The sequence below is a fragment of the Eptatretus burgeri genome, chromosome 2 (genome assembly GCF_056783735.1).
Source record: "Eptatretus burgeri isolate ZD-2024b chromosome 2, Ebu_testis_v1, whole genome shotgun sequence".
NCBI classification, from domain to species: Eukaryota; Metazoa; Chordata; class Myxini; order Myxiniformes; family Myxinidae; genus Eptatretus; species Eptatretus burgeri.
This window is the reverse complement of record NC_140962.1, coordinates 72,649,607-72,663,389: the sequence shown is the minus strand read 5'-3', so window position 1 is coordinate 72,663,389 and position 13,783 is coordinate 72,649,607. Positions and strand designations below refer to the sequence as shown.

The window sequence follows — 13,783 nt, the reverse complement described above, 5'->3', positions numbered from 1 at the left end:
GTTCCCATAATTTTTTTAGAAACATGAAAATGTTTTGCCTTGTGAAAAATTTGCTCACAAGAACAGTAGATCGTGAGTGCAAGTTATTAACTAAATCCTGTTGAAGTGGAAATTTTGCACGATGAAAGTTTCACCCTTACCGCCATGAAAACACGTTTGTGCATTATTTATTTATTTATTTATTTCATGGAGCGGGCACAAGGCACGTGACAATCTCAACAATGTGTGAGACCCCAGCAAACGTTTACATAATGATAAAATAACTTGCAGTGTCACCAGAACTGATGAGAAACAGGTATCAAAACATTTTATTTTAAATTAAAGTTTACGAACCCGGTGTAAACAAGACATGGCGTAGAGGTATAATCAGGCGCTGCATTGATACAACTTGCAAGTACCAAGGTTAATACTGCTAACAGACCGAAACTTTTGCAATTTTCCATGCATGACACACTTGCGCAATCCACTATTCTTGCACTAAGAGACTGTGACTGGGCATGCTTGAGCAAACATGGACCACATATGAATCCGAGGCGAGGCAGCATACATGCGGATCATATTTTTTGGAGATGGCTGTGTACAGAAACACACATGCGTGCTGTTCGCAGTAGCACTATTCCGAACCAATGAAATATGGTGGGAAAGTACAATCAAGCACATAAAATCAATCATGTAATTAGTAAATTAATGGCATACATAAGCCTGGGAATGCTCACTGAAATGCCAATTCTAGTCAAGCTTGTATGTAGGCCTCCATGCCTTGTCTATTGAAGTTTGTTTTGGAAAACCTTGAAGTTCGTCCGCTTTTGAAATCGACTTGAAATACTGAAGCATATTGTTACGGCCATGGGTACTGAGTGTTTTATGAGGGGGTTAATCCCCATTTCTCCTCGGAAGAGGTGGACCTGGGTCCACCGCTCACAATTAACTTTGTGGTACGGTGGGTTGCTTTACAACCACGAACGCCAATCAGTTAACCACGTGTTCCAGTGTCCACCGTCTAATTTGCCGTTTAACTAGAGGTCACGTGGCTTTCTGAACGAGGAGCACACCCTCAGCGATGCACCGATCTTATCTTGATTAGATCTTAAGTAGGGCGGCCGAGCATTTACCGCTGGTCCGTGCCGACTATGACAGGTTAATTAGTTTGGGAACGACCTCCCAGTCTAGGTTCGGACAATGCTGAATCAATGGAAGGAAAGGACAAGCACATACAGGTTGAAATGTCAACAAGGAATTTATTAATAAGAAAAATAAATTTACAGAACTTTTTATTTCCTTGTGGTGAAAATAAGTAAATTCAAATTGATCACAATAATTTCAAACAAATACAGAATTAAATAGACATGGATAGAAACATAGACAAAGAGCAGATGCATATCAATATGCCTTACTTAACAATTAAACACGAGACAAGGGTACCCAGCAGATCATTCAGGAGAGAAAGAAATCCGTTCTCTGCTTACCAAGGTAGGAGTCATCGTGCGTCAAATAAAATGTCTCAAAATATGTGAGCTTGCCTTGGTCCATTGCCAGCACCCTGCCTCGCCGTGCACCCACCCGCAGACAGGCTCAAACACCAATCGGCGTCATGTCGTCACCTCCAGGAACCACGGACGCCAATAATTAGATACAAACAGAACCAGCAGGAACCGTCCAACCATCATCCACTGTCAGGAGCCGCAACCAACGAACAGCTGTAAGGTGCTGAGGAGCTGTAACCAGCTGTCACCAGCGGTCAGCGCTGTAAGGCTGTCACCAACGATCAGAACTGTAAGACTGTCCTCAGCGGTCAGAGCTGTAAGGCCGTCACCAACTCACCAAACAAGTCTGTCGCCAGCTCACCAACCGTCTGACTGGAACAACTGACTGGAGCTGAAAATAACCGTCACCCAGCTGTCACCAACTGTCAGGAAAACGGTCCTCCCGTCCTTTTTATAGGCGACCAGTCTGGGCGGAGCCTCAAGCAGGCTTCAGCCAAATCCACCTTGCCTATTGGTGCATTGCTGCAAGTCACTTCCAACCATCAACCTCGCAATCATTCCTTCCTCGTTCAGCCCGACACGAGCAAGAGCCAGCCAGCATCCATAGAGCTGCCAAACAGGGCATCAAACATCGATGGAAAATGGTGGACGTCAACATCGGTAAAAGAGGTGCGTGTCGAACGAAGGAAAAAGGTGGACGTCAACGTCGGTGAAAGAGGTGCGTGTCGAACGTCATTGAAAGATAGGTGGGTGAGGTAAATGATCCACAACTGTTTTTGACCGTCAGAACAACTGCTCAGGAAAAGCCCACAGTGTGCTTCATCAAATGTCCTGTAAGTCCAAAGTGTAAATAAATCGTCCACCTCCAAGTCAATGTGTCCTGATGAAAAGGGGCTAGACAAGCCTCTGTTGGGCTGACAGCTATCTCATGTGCATGAATGTGTCGTTAAGAGAAAAATGCCATCCCATAAGAAAGGGAATCTATTCTATACTGGATTCTATTCTATTATATCTATTCTACCGCCCCTCTTGTCTCATGCCTCCTTGCTGTGAGTTGTGTGTTAGCTCTCATACGAGCCTCGACCAAGGTATACAAAAAAAAAAAAAAAAAAAAAAATCTGGACTGGAAAATCCTCTATTTCTCTTTGCCGACGACTCCACCCTCTGCCGTACCATCTGTCATCCCTCAGACCGGCAAGCAGCAGCTTCTTCGCTCACTGCAGATCTGTATAAAATCACAAACTGGTCCAACACGTGGAACATGTCTTTCAATCCAGACAAATCTCACACTCTCACTATGTCTCTTCGAAAGGACCATTTACAAAACCCCCCATCCACTTTCTCAACAATCCTCTGGAAGAAGTCTTTTCTTTCAAGCTTCTGGGTCTCACTATCTGCCATGACCTTTCCTGGGAAAGTCACATTTCCAACCTTGCCTCAAAAGCCAGTCGCCGACTGGGAATCCTCCGTCGTGCAAAGTCCTTCCTCGGCCCTCTTGAGCTCCTGACCACTTACAAAGCTTTTGTCCGTAGCCTGATGGAGTACTGCTCTCCCCTCTGGGCTGGTGCTCCTGCCTCCCACCTTTCTCGACTTCACGCTGTCGAAACCAGGGCTTTTAAGATCATTGGCATCTCCCGCAATGAAGGTGAGTCTTTGGGCCTCTCACTCAATCACCGCAGGTTGGTCGGTGGTCTTTCTGTCTTCTACCGACTCCTCTCCAGCCTTGCCCCCCCTGCTCTCTCTCTGCGATTTGTCCCAACCACATTTCCACAGGGCGCTCAAGGTCCGCCACCAACCCCGTTCTGGTAAAACTACCAAAAACACTAATCACTGCTCATCTTCCCTCTTTCATCCCTCTTTTTACCCGCCTTTGGAATAAACTTCCTCACTCTATTCTTTCCCATTCTTCCCTCCAGGCTTTCAAAACAGCTGTTCACCACCACCTCTTATCTTCCCCCATCCAAATCCTCGATCTTTTCTACCCCCGATAATCCACCCAAGCCCACTTCCTTCAATTCTCCTGCTTTCCTTCCTGAAAGTCCCTGTAATGTCCATCTTCTCCTCGCCATGTTCCCCGTCCCATCCCCATCCCTCTCCCTTCCACAGTTCACCTGTGTCTGTTCCCCAATGTTTTGTCCCTTCCACTCCCGCCCCTCTTGTCTCATGCCTCCTTGCTGTGAGTTGTGTGTTAGCTCTCATACGAGCCTCGACCAAGGTATACAAAAAAAAAAAAAAAAATACCCTTCTCCAACGCATCAAAGTTAGAATCCCACCAGACATGGGGATGCGTCTATCCTGGACATGTGCTTAGGGAAATAACTGTCTGAGGACCTCAATGTTTGTATCTATTAGTCGGATCCGATTCTGAAATCCATAACAATATTTTACATTGAATTGTGGTCGCTGAAGTACAATACTGTAGGATTGAACCGCATCAACATATGCCATATATGCTGGCCAACCGCATTGCTTGCTACTCCCTATGACATGACTGGAAACTGTATACATATGGCACGTATGGCATTGCATTCTTTACTGTAATTTCTCTCTCTATAAATAAAAAAAGCAAATGTATTCACTCGTTGTAGCGTGAAAATTGATGTAGTGCAAAAATTTCCACTTCTGCAGTTAGTGCCCTCATATGAAGTTAGACTATTGGCTTCATATCGAGAAGATAATCAAGTCCTACCCAAGATTAATTATCAGCAAAATGTTCTGTTCCAGGCTCCAGATCAAGCTTTCCAATAAAAGCAGTTTTGATGTACTGTGCAGTATTTATAAATCTGCTCTGGAATGTGACAAACTAATGTGTTTGTGCAGGTAAGAGTGAGCAAGGAAAAAGAACATTTCCTCGTAAATCCATCTGGCCTGCTCTTCAGTGAGATCACTGCTGGGAGCCTGGTGAGATTGCTCTTCCTCAATGGCATGTTCAAAAGGAAGATTATATTTCTCTTTACCACCGTTCTTGTTCTGACATTCAAATGTAATATTCTGTTGTCTCTGCTGTATTTATGTTGGAACATTTTTGAGACATGATTTGAGACGGCCATGCAGCCACACATTGTCAGTAATACCACTGCCAGTTGCAAATGCATAATCTTTTGAGATAAAACAGGAGTTTGTTTGTTTTCCTTTGTTTGAATTTGGATCTTAGCTGAAAGTGGATATACAAGGTCAGCTGGTGGAACCAGAGTTGCCTGGCTTGGGACTTGCCATGGAACCCTTCTCGTTGCATGCGGCACTGCATGCAGCCCGGCCAGATGCACGCTGCATTATCACTACACATACTCCTGCTGGAGCTGCGGTATGGAGTGAAACTGTCTTTAAATTTCGGGCCAAATCTGTGCAAGATTGAGAGCCGGAAGTGGGCTTGACTATAATCATTTATTTTATTTGGGATATATAACAGAATTCTAAAAATGTCTCTTAATCATCAAAAAGGTTCGTGTCTCATGGGAAAGCGTACACGTGAAATGAACTAGAAGATAGAAGATAAGTTCGACTTTTCATGTTCTGAAACAGTGGATTGCATTTGTTTAGCAACCTCCTAATAGTTTCCTGGCAGAAAGATGCTCGTATCTGAATGGTGTCGTTAAAAGAAGAGCCGTTTCACCACACTTTCACAACATAAAAACTTTTATGATGAATGCTTTAATTGTATATCAAATTCGTATGCAAGAACAGTCTTGCGTAAACGTTTCACATAATAAAACAAAATCTGAATTGTCTGCTTTGTGGGGAAGAATGGCAGCCATGACTTCCAAAAGAGATGAATCGCATCAAGACGTGTCGTCTCCAGTGCAACACCCAGAGCTCATTTATTGGAGTGAATATCTCAGAAATTATTGATGGAATAGAACACTCGTCAGCATTAAAAATATGTCACATGGCTGAAATTCACTCAGGGTGCCAGGTGACTATCTGTCCTTTACTCAGCAGTTGCTTGGAAGTCAACATTTTGTTTCTCTCCATGTTCCTTGCACTGAATCTCAATGTTCTGGGTTTCCAAAGTCTTGGGAAATGTCTGACAAACCAAACTCCTTCCCTGTTCTGCTGTCAACGAGTGGCTTCCTTTTAACCACCTTACAAAAGGTTGTTTTTTTTTTTTACTTTTTTTTGCTGCAAAAGTTCTCAGTAAGTGATGCGACAGTAGTCGATAATAAAAGCTTACAAGTGCTTAAGACAATGCAGCGACATCACTTCCCGGGAAAATGTTAATACTTGAAAGTTGTCTTTACCATGTTTGCTACTAAGTGGCATTTACTGTATCAGGAAATTAAAACCTGCGACATCTTTGTGATTATGATAATTATTGAGACTTTGCACCATGATGATATTGGCAACGAGTTGCACGTTATCGCCAATCCCGTAAAGTTGAAGAACAGCTGAGCATGTTTAAGTTGCCATGGATATTCCACGAGCAACCAGCAAAGGAAATACAGCCATCTAAATTCCACAAGTCACTTGGAATTGGCCAAGACACTAGTATTTTGGGATGCAGCCAGCAGGGCTTGATCTGAAGCTGAAAATGCTGTTATTGTCGAGGACTGTAACTTTTGTTATGGTTCCTGTCATAGGTCTCTGCACTGCGATGTGGCTTGCTTCCCCTGAGCCAGGCCGCAGTGATGCTTGGCCCTGTAAGCTATCACCAGTGGGCTGGAGAGATCTGTGGAGAGAACGAGAGAGAACAACTACAGAGGAACCTTGGACCTGCTAACAAGGTATGTTGGTGTAAAATTAACCGACTCCTGTGGACTATAGACTCAAGGACTGCATGTATCCACCTGGTCATGCACAAAACAATTTTAGCCTTAACTGCTTTCAATGTGGGCCCAATAATTCAGACGGATACTTGTCGAGAGGCCTTGTATTGCTAGACAGTCAAATACATGATCTGAACACTATCCTCTTTCCCAGGTATTGATCCTGCGTAATCATGGAATATTGCTTCTTGGAGAGTCAGTTGAAGAAGCATACCAGCTTGCTTATCAGGCTGCAGAAGCCTGTGAAGTTCAGGTGAGGTCAACTTGTTTATCAGGCTGTTGAGGCCTGTGAAGATCAGATGTGGTCCACTAACCCTCATCAGTCATTCATTGTAATCACTTTAGTTTCACAATATTAAAATGTTTTTAATCTGGTGGCTTAGCAATAATTTCTGAGGCTCTTTAAGGAATTTTGAGCACTCAGTCGATCTCCAAAACTTTTATTTGTACATCATACTTATAACTTGCTTAATAATCTCTCTTTCTTCTGTCGCATTTCAATTGCTCGATAAGCTGCGGGCACTTGCGGGTGGTTGTCCAAGTGGTCTGCTGCAGCTTGATGTTGAGCGATGCAAGGAACGAGTGGCACTAATGCAGCAGGAGATGGGTGGGACTGGACAACGTTGGCGCGCTGGAGAGCAGCTCTTTGAGGCAATGATGAGGATGCTGGACAACATGGTGAGGGTGATGAGATGGACCAACACAAGGAAAATGGAAATGTAATGTAATCTAGTAATACTGATATCAAAAAAGCCATTTTGCTCAAGATATCAGCACAACACATTTCCACTGTTGAGACAAACACATGGTTTGGATATATCAAATAAGATGCTTTCCCCTTCGAGATCTTCCTTTCTCGTATGTAGTATGTAGCTTCGGGTAGCTATGGAGTGTGGGAGTCTAGCTGCGCCACTGATGTTGTCCACGTGACATCCTCTTAAAACAACACGTAAAAACTGCTTTGAACATGGGGAATTACCAGATCTCCCACAAAAGTACCAAACCAAATTTATTTTAACAGTTGATATACTGTACTTGGATTTAGTTTTCTCATGACCTCAGCCACCATAGGTGGACAGAGGTTATGTTTTCACCCCTGTCTGTTTGTTACTTGGTGAAATAATTTTAACAAGTATGTTGGTCTATTGTGTCTGTTTGTCTGTCTGTCTGTCACACGATTTTTGTGTGCAGTTTTTTAAGCTGAAATCGTTCTGAAATCTTTTGTGAATGTAGGTGATTGGCCAAGGACAGCGCAGCACATTTTTAGTTAGGATCTGAATCCGGATCAGAGAATTTTGCAAAAACGATTCTTCACCATTAAGCGATGGGGCCAAAAACTAGATATATCTTATCTCAAAAAGTTGTCTATGAGTTGGTTAGGTGCCAAGAACAAGGCAATTAGATTTTGGTTCAAGTCTGAATCTAGATCCGGCCCATGAGTGGGATACAAAACGTAAACTGTTCAGCCTGGCGGAGGTACTGTATGCGCTCTACCGAGTGCTGTTCTAGTTTAAAATGTGCTTGGTAGACATTTGACAGTGCATAAATAAGGTTATAACAGAATATTGATTTGTATAGCATTACTGGCAGATACCGGATACAAAACATGTAAGAAATGGATACATAGGAAGTAAGTTGTGTGGATGTGGCCCACATAACATTCATCAAAAACTACAAGTGTGGACCACAATAGTAAATAGGTTGAGAACTTGTACTCGACTTGATACATGACAATTAAACAACTCGAACTTGAATGTGCTACCTCTGCATCATCCTGTTCGGACCTTTTATATCCATCACTTTGTTGCGGGCCGGGGGTTGCGTTAAAAGACCACTGGGAGCGGGGGGGAGCTATCTCGGCTCCCACCAGACTCCTTGGAATTGTAGGCCGTCGCACACGGATAATTACGTGACGCTTTTGGGTCGCTTAACCGACCGTGGACGCCAATAACTCAACCATGTGACTTAGGGTCCTCCGTCAAGTTAATGCGGTTACCTAAAAATAACCATGTGATTTAATTACCAGGGAACACGCCCTCGGTACGCCTTGTCCGAACCGGATTGCTCTACCGGACAGGATCACTTTACCGGATTGGATCACTTTACCGGATCGGATGCAGCCCAGCGACACTGCCAAGGACGTACCCGCGAAAAGGAATGGATTGTTGGGAATAAAGTCCCGGCTAATCTAGGATACGGACCATGCTGGATCAATGAAGGAAAAGACAAAAACGAGCAGGGAACATTCCTAATAGTAATTAATTAACAATGGGCGAGGAAAGGGATGTGGTACAATCAATAGATTTATTGGGGTGTGTTGTGCAGAGAGAGGGAAGAAAGGTGTTGTGCAGCAATAATTCAGCAACTTGTGAAAGCGGACGCAGAGCAGACCTAACCCGAAAATAATAATAATCTTCTGCAGGCTGACTTATATAGACAGGCACCAGGACACACGCACACACACAGACACAGAAAACCTGATGAAGAGGAATTTAAGCAAGACAGGATAGGAGTTGAGGCTACGGTCTCTCGGTACCTTTGTATCATTGATACGCGGTGCCCGAACGCACCACCAATACGTTTTTTTTTGGGGGGGGGGGAATGCTCAATGGCGAGGTAACCCCCTGACAGTTGGCGTGTCGTCTCTTGCTTTGGGAAGCTTGTGTCGAGACCGTGGGCATGAAGGAGGGGCTTGAGTTGGAAGGGTGGAGTCCAGAGCGAGTGTACGGCGTGGTAGGCGGGACCAGGTGGGTGGGTGGAGTCAGCGTCATGTGGGCGGAGAAGAGGAGGAGTCCAGTGATGACGACAGAAGGTGGAGTTGAGGTGATGATGACTGAAGGCAGAGTCGAAATCCAGCTTGAGCGGGAGAGGCAGGGCAGAGGGAGAGAGAGAGGATGGCTCTACTCGGACCTTTATAGGCCCCGCGGCATAGGGTTGGGGCCACCCCGAAGCATTATGTCGTTACCCGAATCGGGCGCTCTGATTGGCCCTGATCCCCTGTGCGGCCCAGCCCCGATGGCCGGAAACCGCAACATTCCGTTTCCGGCAAGATGACCCCATGCCGCAAAAATGTCTTGCTCCGACCTCACGACATGATACGAATCGCCACACCGAACGCCGCGCCATGAATCGCCCTGCAAGAACCCCCAGGCCATGCCCTGATGACTGGCCGAGGGCAGCGTCGGTCCCGCATGCCCGCCCAGGTACCCCCAGCCAATGCTGGCCAACGCGCCTGCTCCATGTGCGCCATGTGGCCCAAGCTGCACAACATGCCTCCACCCGATCGCAGCCCCGCTGGCCGCAAAGGCGAGAAGACGTTCGCCATCCACGGCTGCCAGCAAGGACAGAAGGTACAATGTTATGGCAAACCCATGCACAGACAGTAAGATGTGTCCATTTGTGCCCAGCTTTGTACGACAACAAAGTGTCGCGAGCGGTACATTCGTGCCCTGCTCTGTATGATAATAGTGTCGCGAGCGGTGCACGGGTCTGCCTTCGAGCACATTCCATACAGTGTGCATTGATCCGCCATTACGCACATGGCCAGCACTCTTGTACGCCTGATTCTGCTATCCTTTGCGTGGGGCGAAACCCGATCGATATAATTTGTCCAGAAATGGGTTGAAAGGAACGCGCCACTTGCGCCTTGCACACTCGCATCCCGCCCAACATGATTGAGGGATCGCTTGAGGACGGGAGCTCTGTGCTGTCGATGCTCATGTGGTGTTTGAGCGCCCTTTATAAGGTGCTGTTTTTTTTCCGTCTCCTCGTTACGTGTTCCATGCAGCATGGGCGTCGTGTTGAGTGTGTTTCCTGTCCATTGGGTGGAAATTACCGCTGCGTGTGCGTTTGGCAGACTGTGTTTTCTATGGAGGGGTGGGGGTGTAATGTCTGGCCTTTGCTGAAGACCCATCTCACAGCGAAGGGTGCACGTGGCTCAGATTTACTTCAGGAATAATCAGAAAAGAAGAGTAGGAATGAAGTTAGAAATGAAATGAAGAAGGAATGATGTAAACAAACCTAGCGAGGAGATCCTCGCAACGCACGCCCCTGTTGTCCCGCTAGACAAAAGGGAAGGGACTATCTACACGTATATTAATGGAATAACTGTCTTGGGACCACTATCTGTTGGATGCATGCGGTTCTGAGAACCGCTACAACTTACTTGATAAATTTACAACATTCCTGTATTTCAGACACCTGATAACATTGATATTTATTAGTTGTTTTACGAATCATCCAGGGATGTTGAGATTAATTGTTCCTTTGCCGAAATGATTAAATTTAATTGCATGTTGGGAATGGAATTTTTCTCACAATAACCAGAGCAGATCAGCACAGGCTTAACTCAGGAGCGATCCACCAGGCTATGCCTCATATTTTCTCACTACCTTTCTTTTTCGGCATTCTTTTAATTTGGTTTTTGTCAATCAAGCTTACATCTCAGCATGTCACTAGCCTTTAGCAATCAATGCCATTGGCCAGTGATTGGCGATGCGTTTGAGGCAGTACTCGCAATGTGGCAGACCTCGAGCCAGGTCTCAAGTCTTATGGTCGATTCTCAAGTTGTTGCAAGTCTCAAGTCACATAGTTTATAATTCTTCCTCACCAATCAAACAATGTTGTCATCTGACATCACAGGTTGTCTCTTATTACCTCTGCCACCGCAGGTGGAAGGAGGTTATTTTTAAGTGATTCTTCACCATTGAGAAATAAGGCCAAACCGATTATGTAGCACGATATCTCAAAAATTTGTGGACAGATTCGCACGAAACCTGGTGGACACGTTGGGTGTGTGGCAAGGACGAATTGATTTGATTTTGATGAAGATCTGAATCCGAATCTGGATACGAGAATTATTTAATTAACCTCCGTCATCTTCGAAGATGGATGGAGGTTACTGTTTTCACCCCTTTCTGTTTGTTTGTTTGTTTGTTTGTGAACAGTATTACAGAAAAAACTCCTCCACGGATTTCGACGAAACTTGGTGGGGGGGGTTAGGTATGGTCCAAGGATCATGCCATTAAATTTTGGACTTGGACCCCCCCCCAAAAAAAAAAATTTTTTTTTGCATTTCTACATGTTTTAAGTGATTTCCAACCCCCCCAAAAAATTGTTACCCCCCCCCAAAAAATAGAGAAATTTTTTTTTGCATTTCTACATGTTTTAAGTGATTTCCAACCCCCCCAAAATTGTAAGAGAGAAAAAAAAAATTTGCAACTTTTTTTTTCAACAAAATTTCCATTTATTTTTTTTTGCATTTCTACATGTTTTAAGTGATTTCCAACCCCCCCAAAAAAAAATGTTGGAGAAAAGAACTATAACTGTCAGCACTGTTGACATCATATCTAATGAATAAGATATAAGGTTCACTTGAGTGACCCAGCAGTATTGGCGACAGAGGTTTTGCACTCTCCCGAGTGCTCCCCCTCTAGTTTTTTTTATGTGGTTCTTCACCAATGAGAGATAGGGGCAAAAATGTGATATGGCCCAATATGTTCTTGTGGATCAGGTTTTGCATGGTGGAGGTATGCGCTCTTCCAAGTGCCCTTCTACTTCTAATATATTTTTATTTGCTTTAATCCACATTCTTAATGTGATGGTGTATAATGTGAGCAATTACATTTCAAATCACTGAAACAATTGGAGTTGCAAGTTTAAATATGAGTTTGAAGGTTTCATTTCCAGGTTCAGTAAAGTATTTTGTTTTTTCTAGTTTTGAAGTCGTAAAAAATGCAACTCAATTTTGACCTGTCTGAATTTTTGATTTGAGTACTGTACTTCTGGCCAACAATGTGCCAAATATTTAACTCTTACTTGTGGCTGAGTTGTTGGATTGTGGTCGAATATGGTGGAAATGGAACTGATTCATCACTGATAATTCTTTGAAATCTCAGAATCCTTCATATTGCTGTCCATAATTTCTCCTGGTCAACCAGGGTTACCGAACTGGCTATGCCTATAAACACCCAGTGATGCGAGAGAAACCCCGGAAGCGCAGTGACGTAGAGGTCCCCGCAACTGCTTCTGCCTTTTCTTGGGATGACGACGGAGGATATGAGGATTCCGTGGGACCAGACGGTGTTCGCCTCCCACTTGAGTTGCTTGTGGCCCAGCGACAGCGACGAGAGAAAAGCCGTTGGTTAAACTCCCCAAACTCGTACCAACGTGTGGAGCTCAGTGGGGCACAAGACCAGATGAAGCATACGGTAAATTGAAGTGTCATTTATTGTTTTTGAGTAATTCATTATTAATTTGCTTATCCGTTTTGGTTTCTTTCAATATATATATATATATATATATATATATATATATATATATATATATATATATATATATATATATATATATATATATATATATATATATATATATTCATGTTCCCTTCTTATATTCTTAGCCATTGAAATCTTTCCTTTTGAAGTTTTATATATAAATCAGAACAAGAAGAAACACCAAAGACCAAAGCCAGTCTTTTTCATTTGCTTATGAGGTTGGAGGTAACCAACCTCATTGCAGCCTAAATGTCAAATTCAAAAGGTTATGTTACGTGGTGGTGGTTGCAGTGGCAGAAAACCGAGGAAGGACCTATGAGTGGAACCGCAATCAGGATTGAAGATCCAAACCAATTTGTTCCCCTAAATACAAACCTGGCCGAGTTCAAGGAGACTCGCAATAAGGTGAGTATACCCATCCCCCCCCCCATCCCACCCAACCACAAATCAATTGTTTGCTTATTACTTGGTTTCAAAATCGACCCCTTTGGTCTTGATGCCCGTCTCATTGGAGTCCAATCAACCTTGCCTCACTCTCCTTACCAGAGATGGTGTAACAAACAAAATCGATACTCAATGCATTAACGTTCACTCTGGTGGAACTACTTCATCAGCTGACTTATTTATTCATTCATTCACTCACTCATTTATCTTTACTCCCTTCTTTCTTCCATTTTTTCCCCTCTTTGTTTGCCTTTTTAAAAACAGATTCTATATGATCTGTCATCATTTAAATGTGAATGAAATGCAGGTGGTAGCCCGGTGGAATCCTTGTCTTTCACAAATTGTTTATAAAATAACTGCCTTAGAAAAGCTTCACTGACTTTGTGCAATATTTTTATTGCTATGTCAACACAAACAGGATTATCTGCTACAATCCACAAACTTCCAAAGGCACGTTCATTGGTATTCGGCAAATGTGACTTGTTGGTTCACGAGCGCCAGCCAGAGTGACCACTATATTCGTTATGTCTGTCTGTCTGTCTGTCTGTCTGTCCCGAGCATAACTCCGTGGACTTTGATCCAATCTTGATGAAACTTGGTTATGGGTTCGATATCAATGTCTAGTTGTGTTTTCCTGGATGAGGGCATGGCTACGCCCATTGTGGGCGGAGCCATGCCCAAAAAAATAGCCATTTTTAGGGGGTAGTCAGATTAAAAATCTATCTTCTCCGAGGGAATTGACTGAATGGAATGGGTTCTTCAGGATTTGAATAGAAAAATGAATTATCTAAAACTTGTCGTTGTCCTATTTTTCATT

The 13,783-nt window shown here is 43.9% G+C and overlaps 1 protein-coding gene across 5 annotated transcripts in view; it reads left to right on the top strand.

The window, feature by feature from the left end:
• The window catches only part of LOC147032314 (gamma-adducin-like), a 74,240-nt gene that overhangs the window by 46,526 nt on the left and 13,931 nt on the right, over window positions 1-13,783 (top strand). For all 5 annotated transcript variants that reach the window (XM_085869805.1, XM_085869804.1, XM_085869803.1 and 2 more), the window contains exons 5-11: window positions 4,305-4,385; window positions 4,639-4,788; window positions 6,062-6,205; window positions 6,402-6,500; window positions 6,761-6,925; window positions 12,187-12,456; window positions 12,814-12,927. In XM_085869805.1, the coding sequence (XP_085725931.1) occupies window positions 4,305-4,385; window positions 4,639-4,788; window positions 6,062-6,205; window positions 6,402-6,500; window positions 6,761-6,925; window positions 12,187-12,456; window positions 12,814-12,927 (1,023 nt within the window). The remainder of the gene's footprint in view (window positions 1-4,304; window positions 4,386-4,638; window positions 4,789-6,061; window positions 6,206-6,401; window positions 6,501-6,760; window positions 6,926-12,186; window positions 12,457-12,813; window positions 12,928-13,783) is intronic.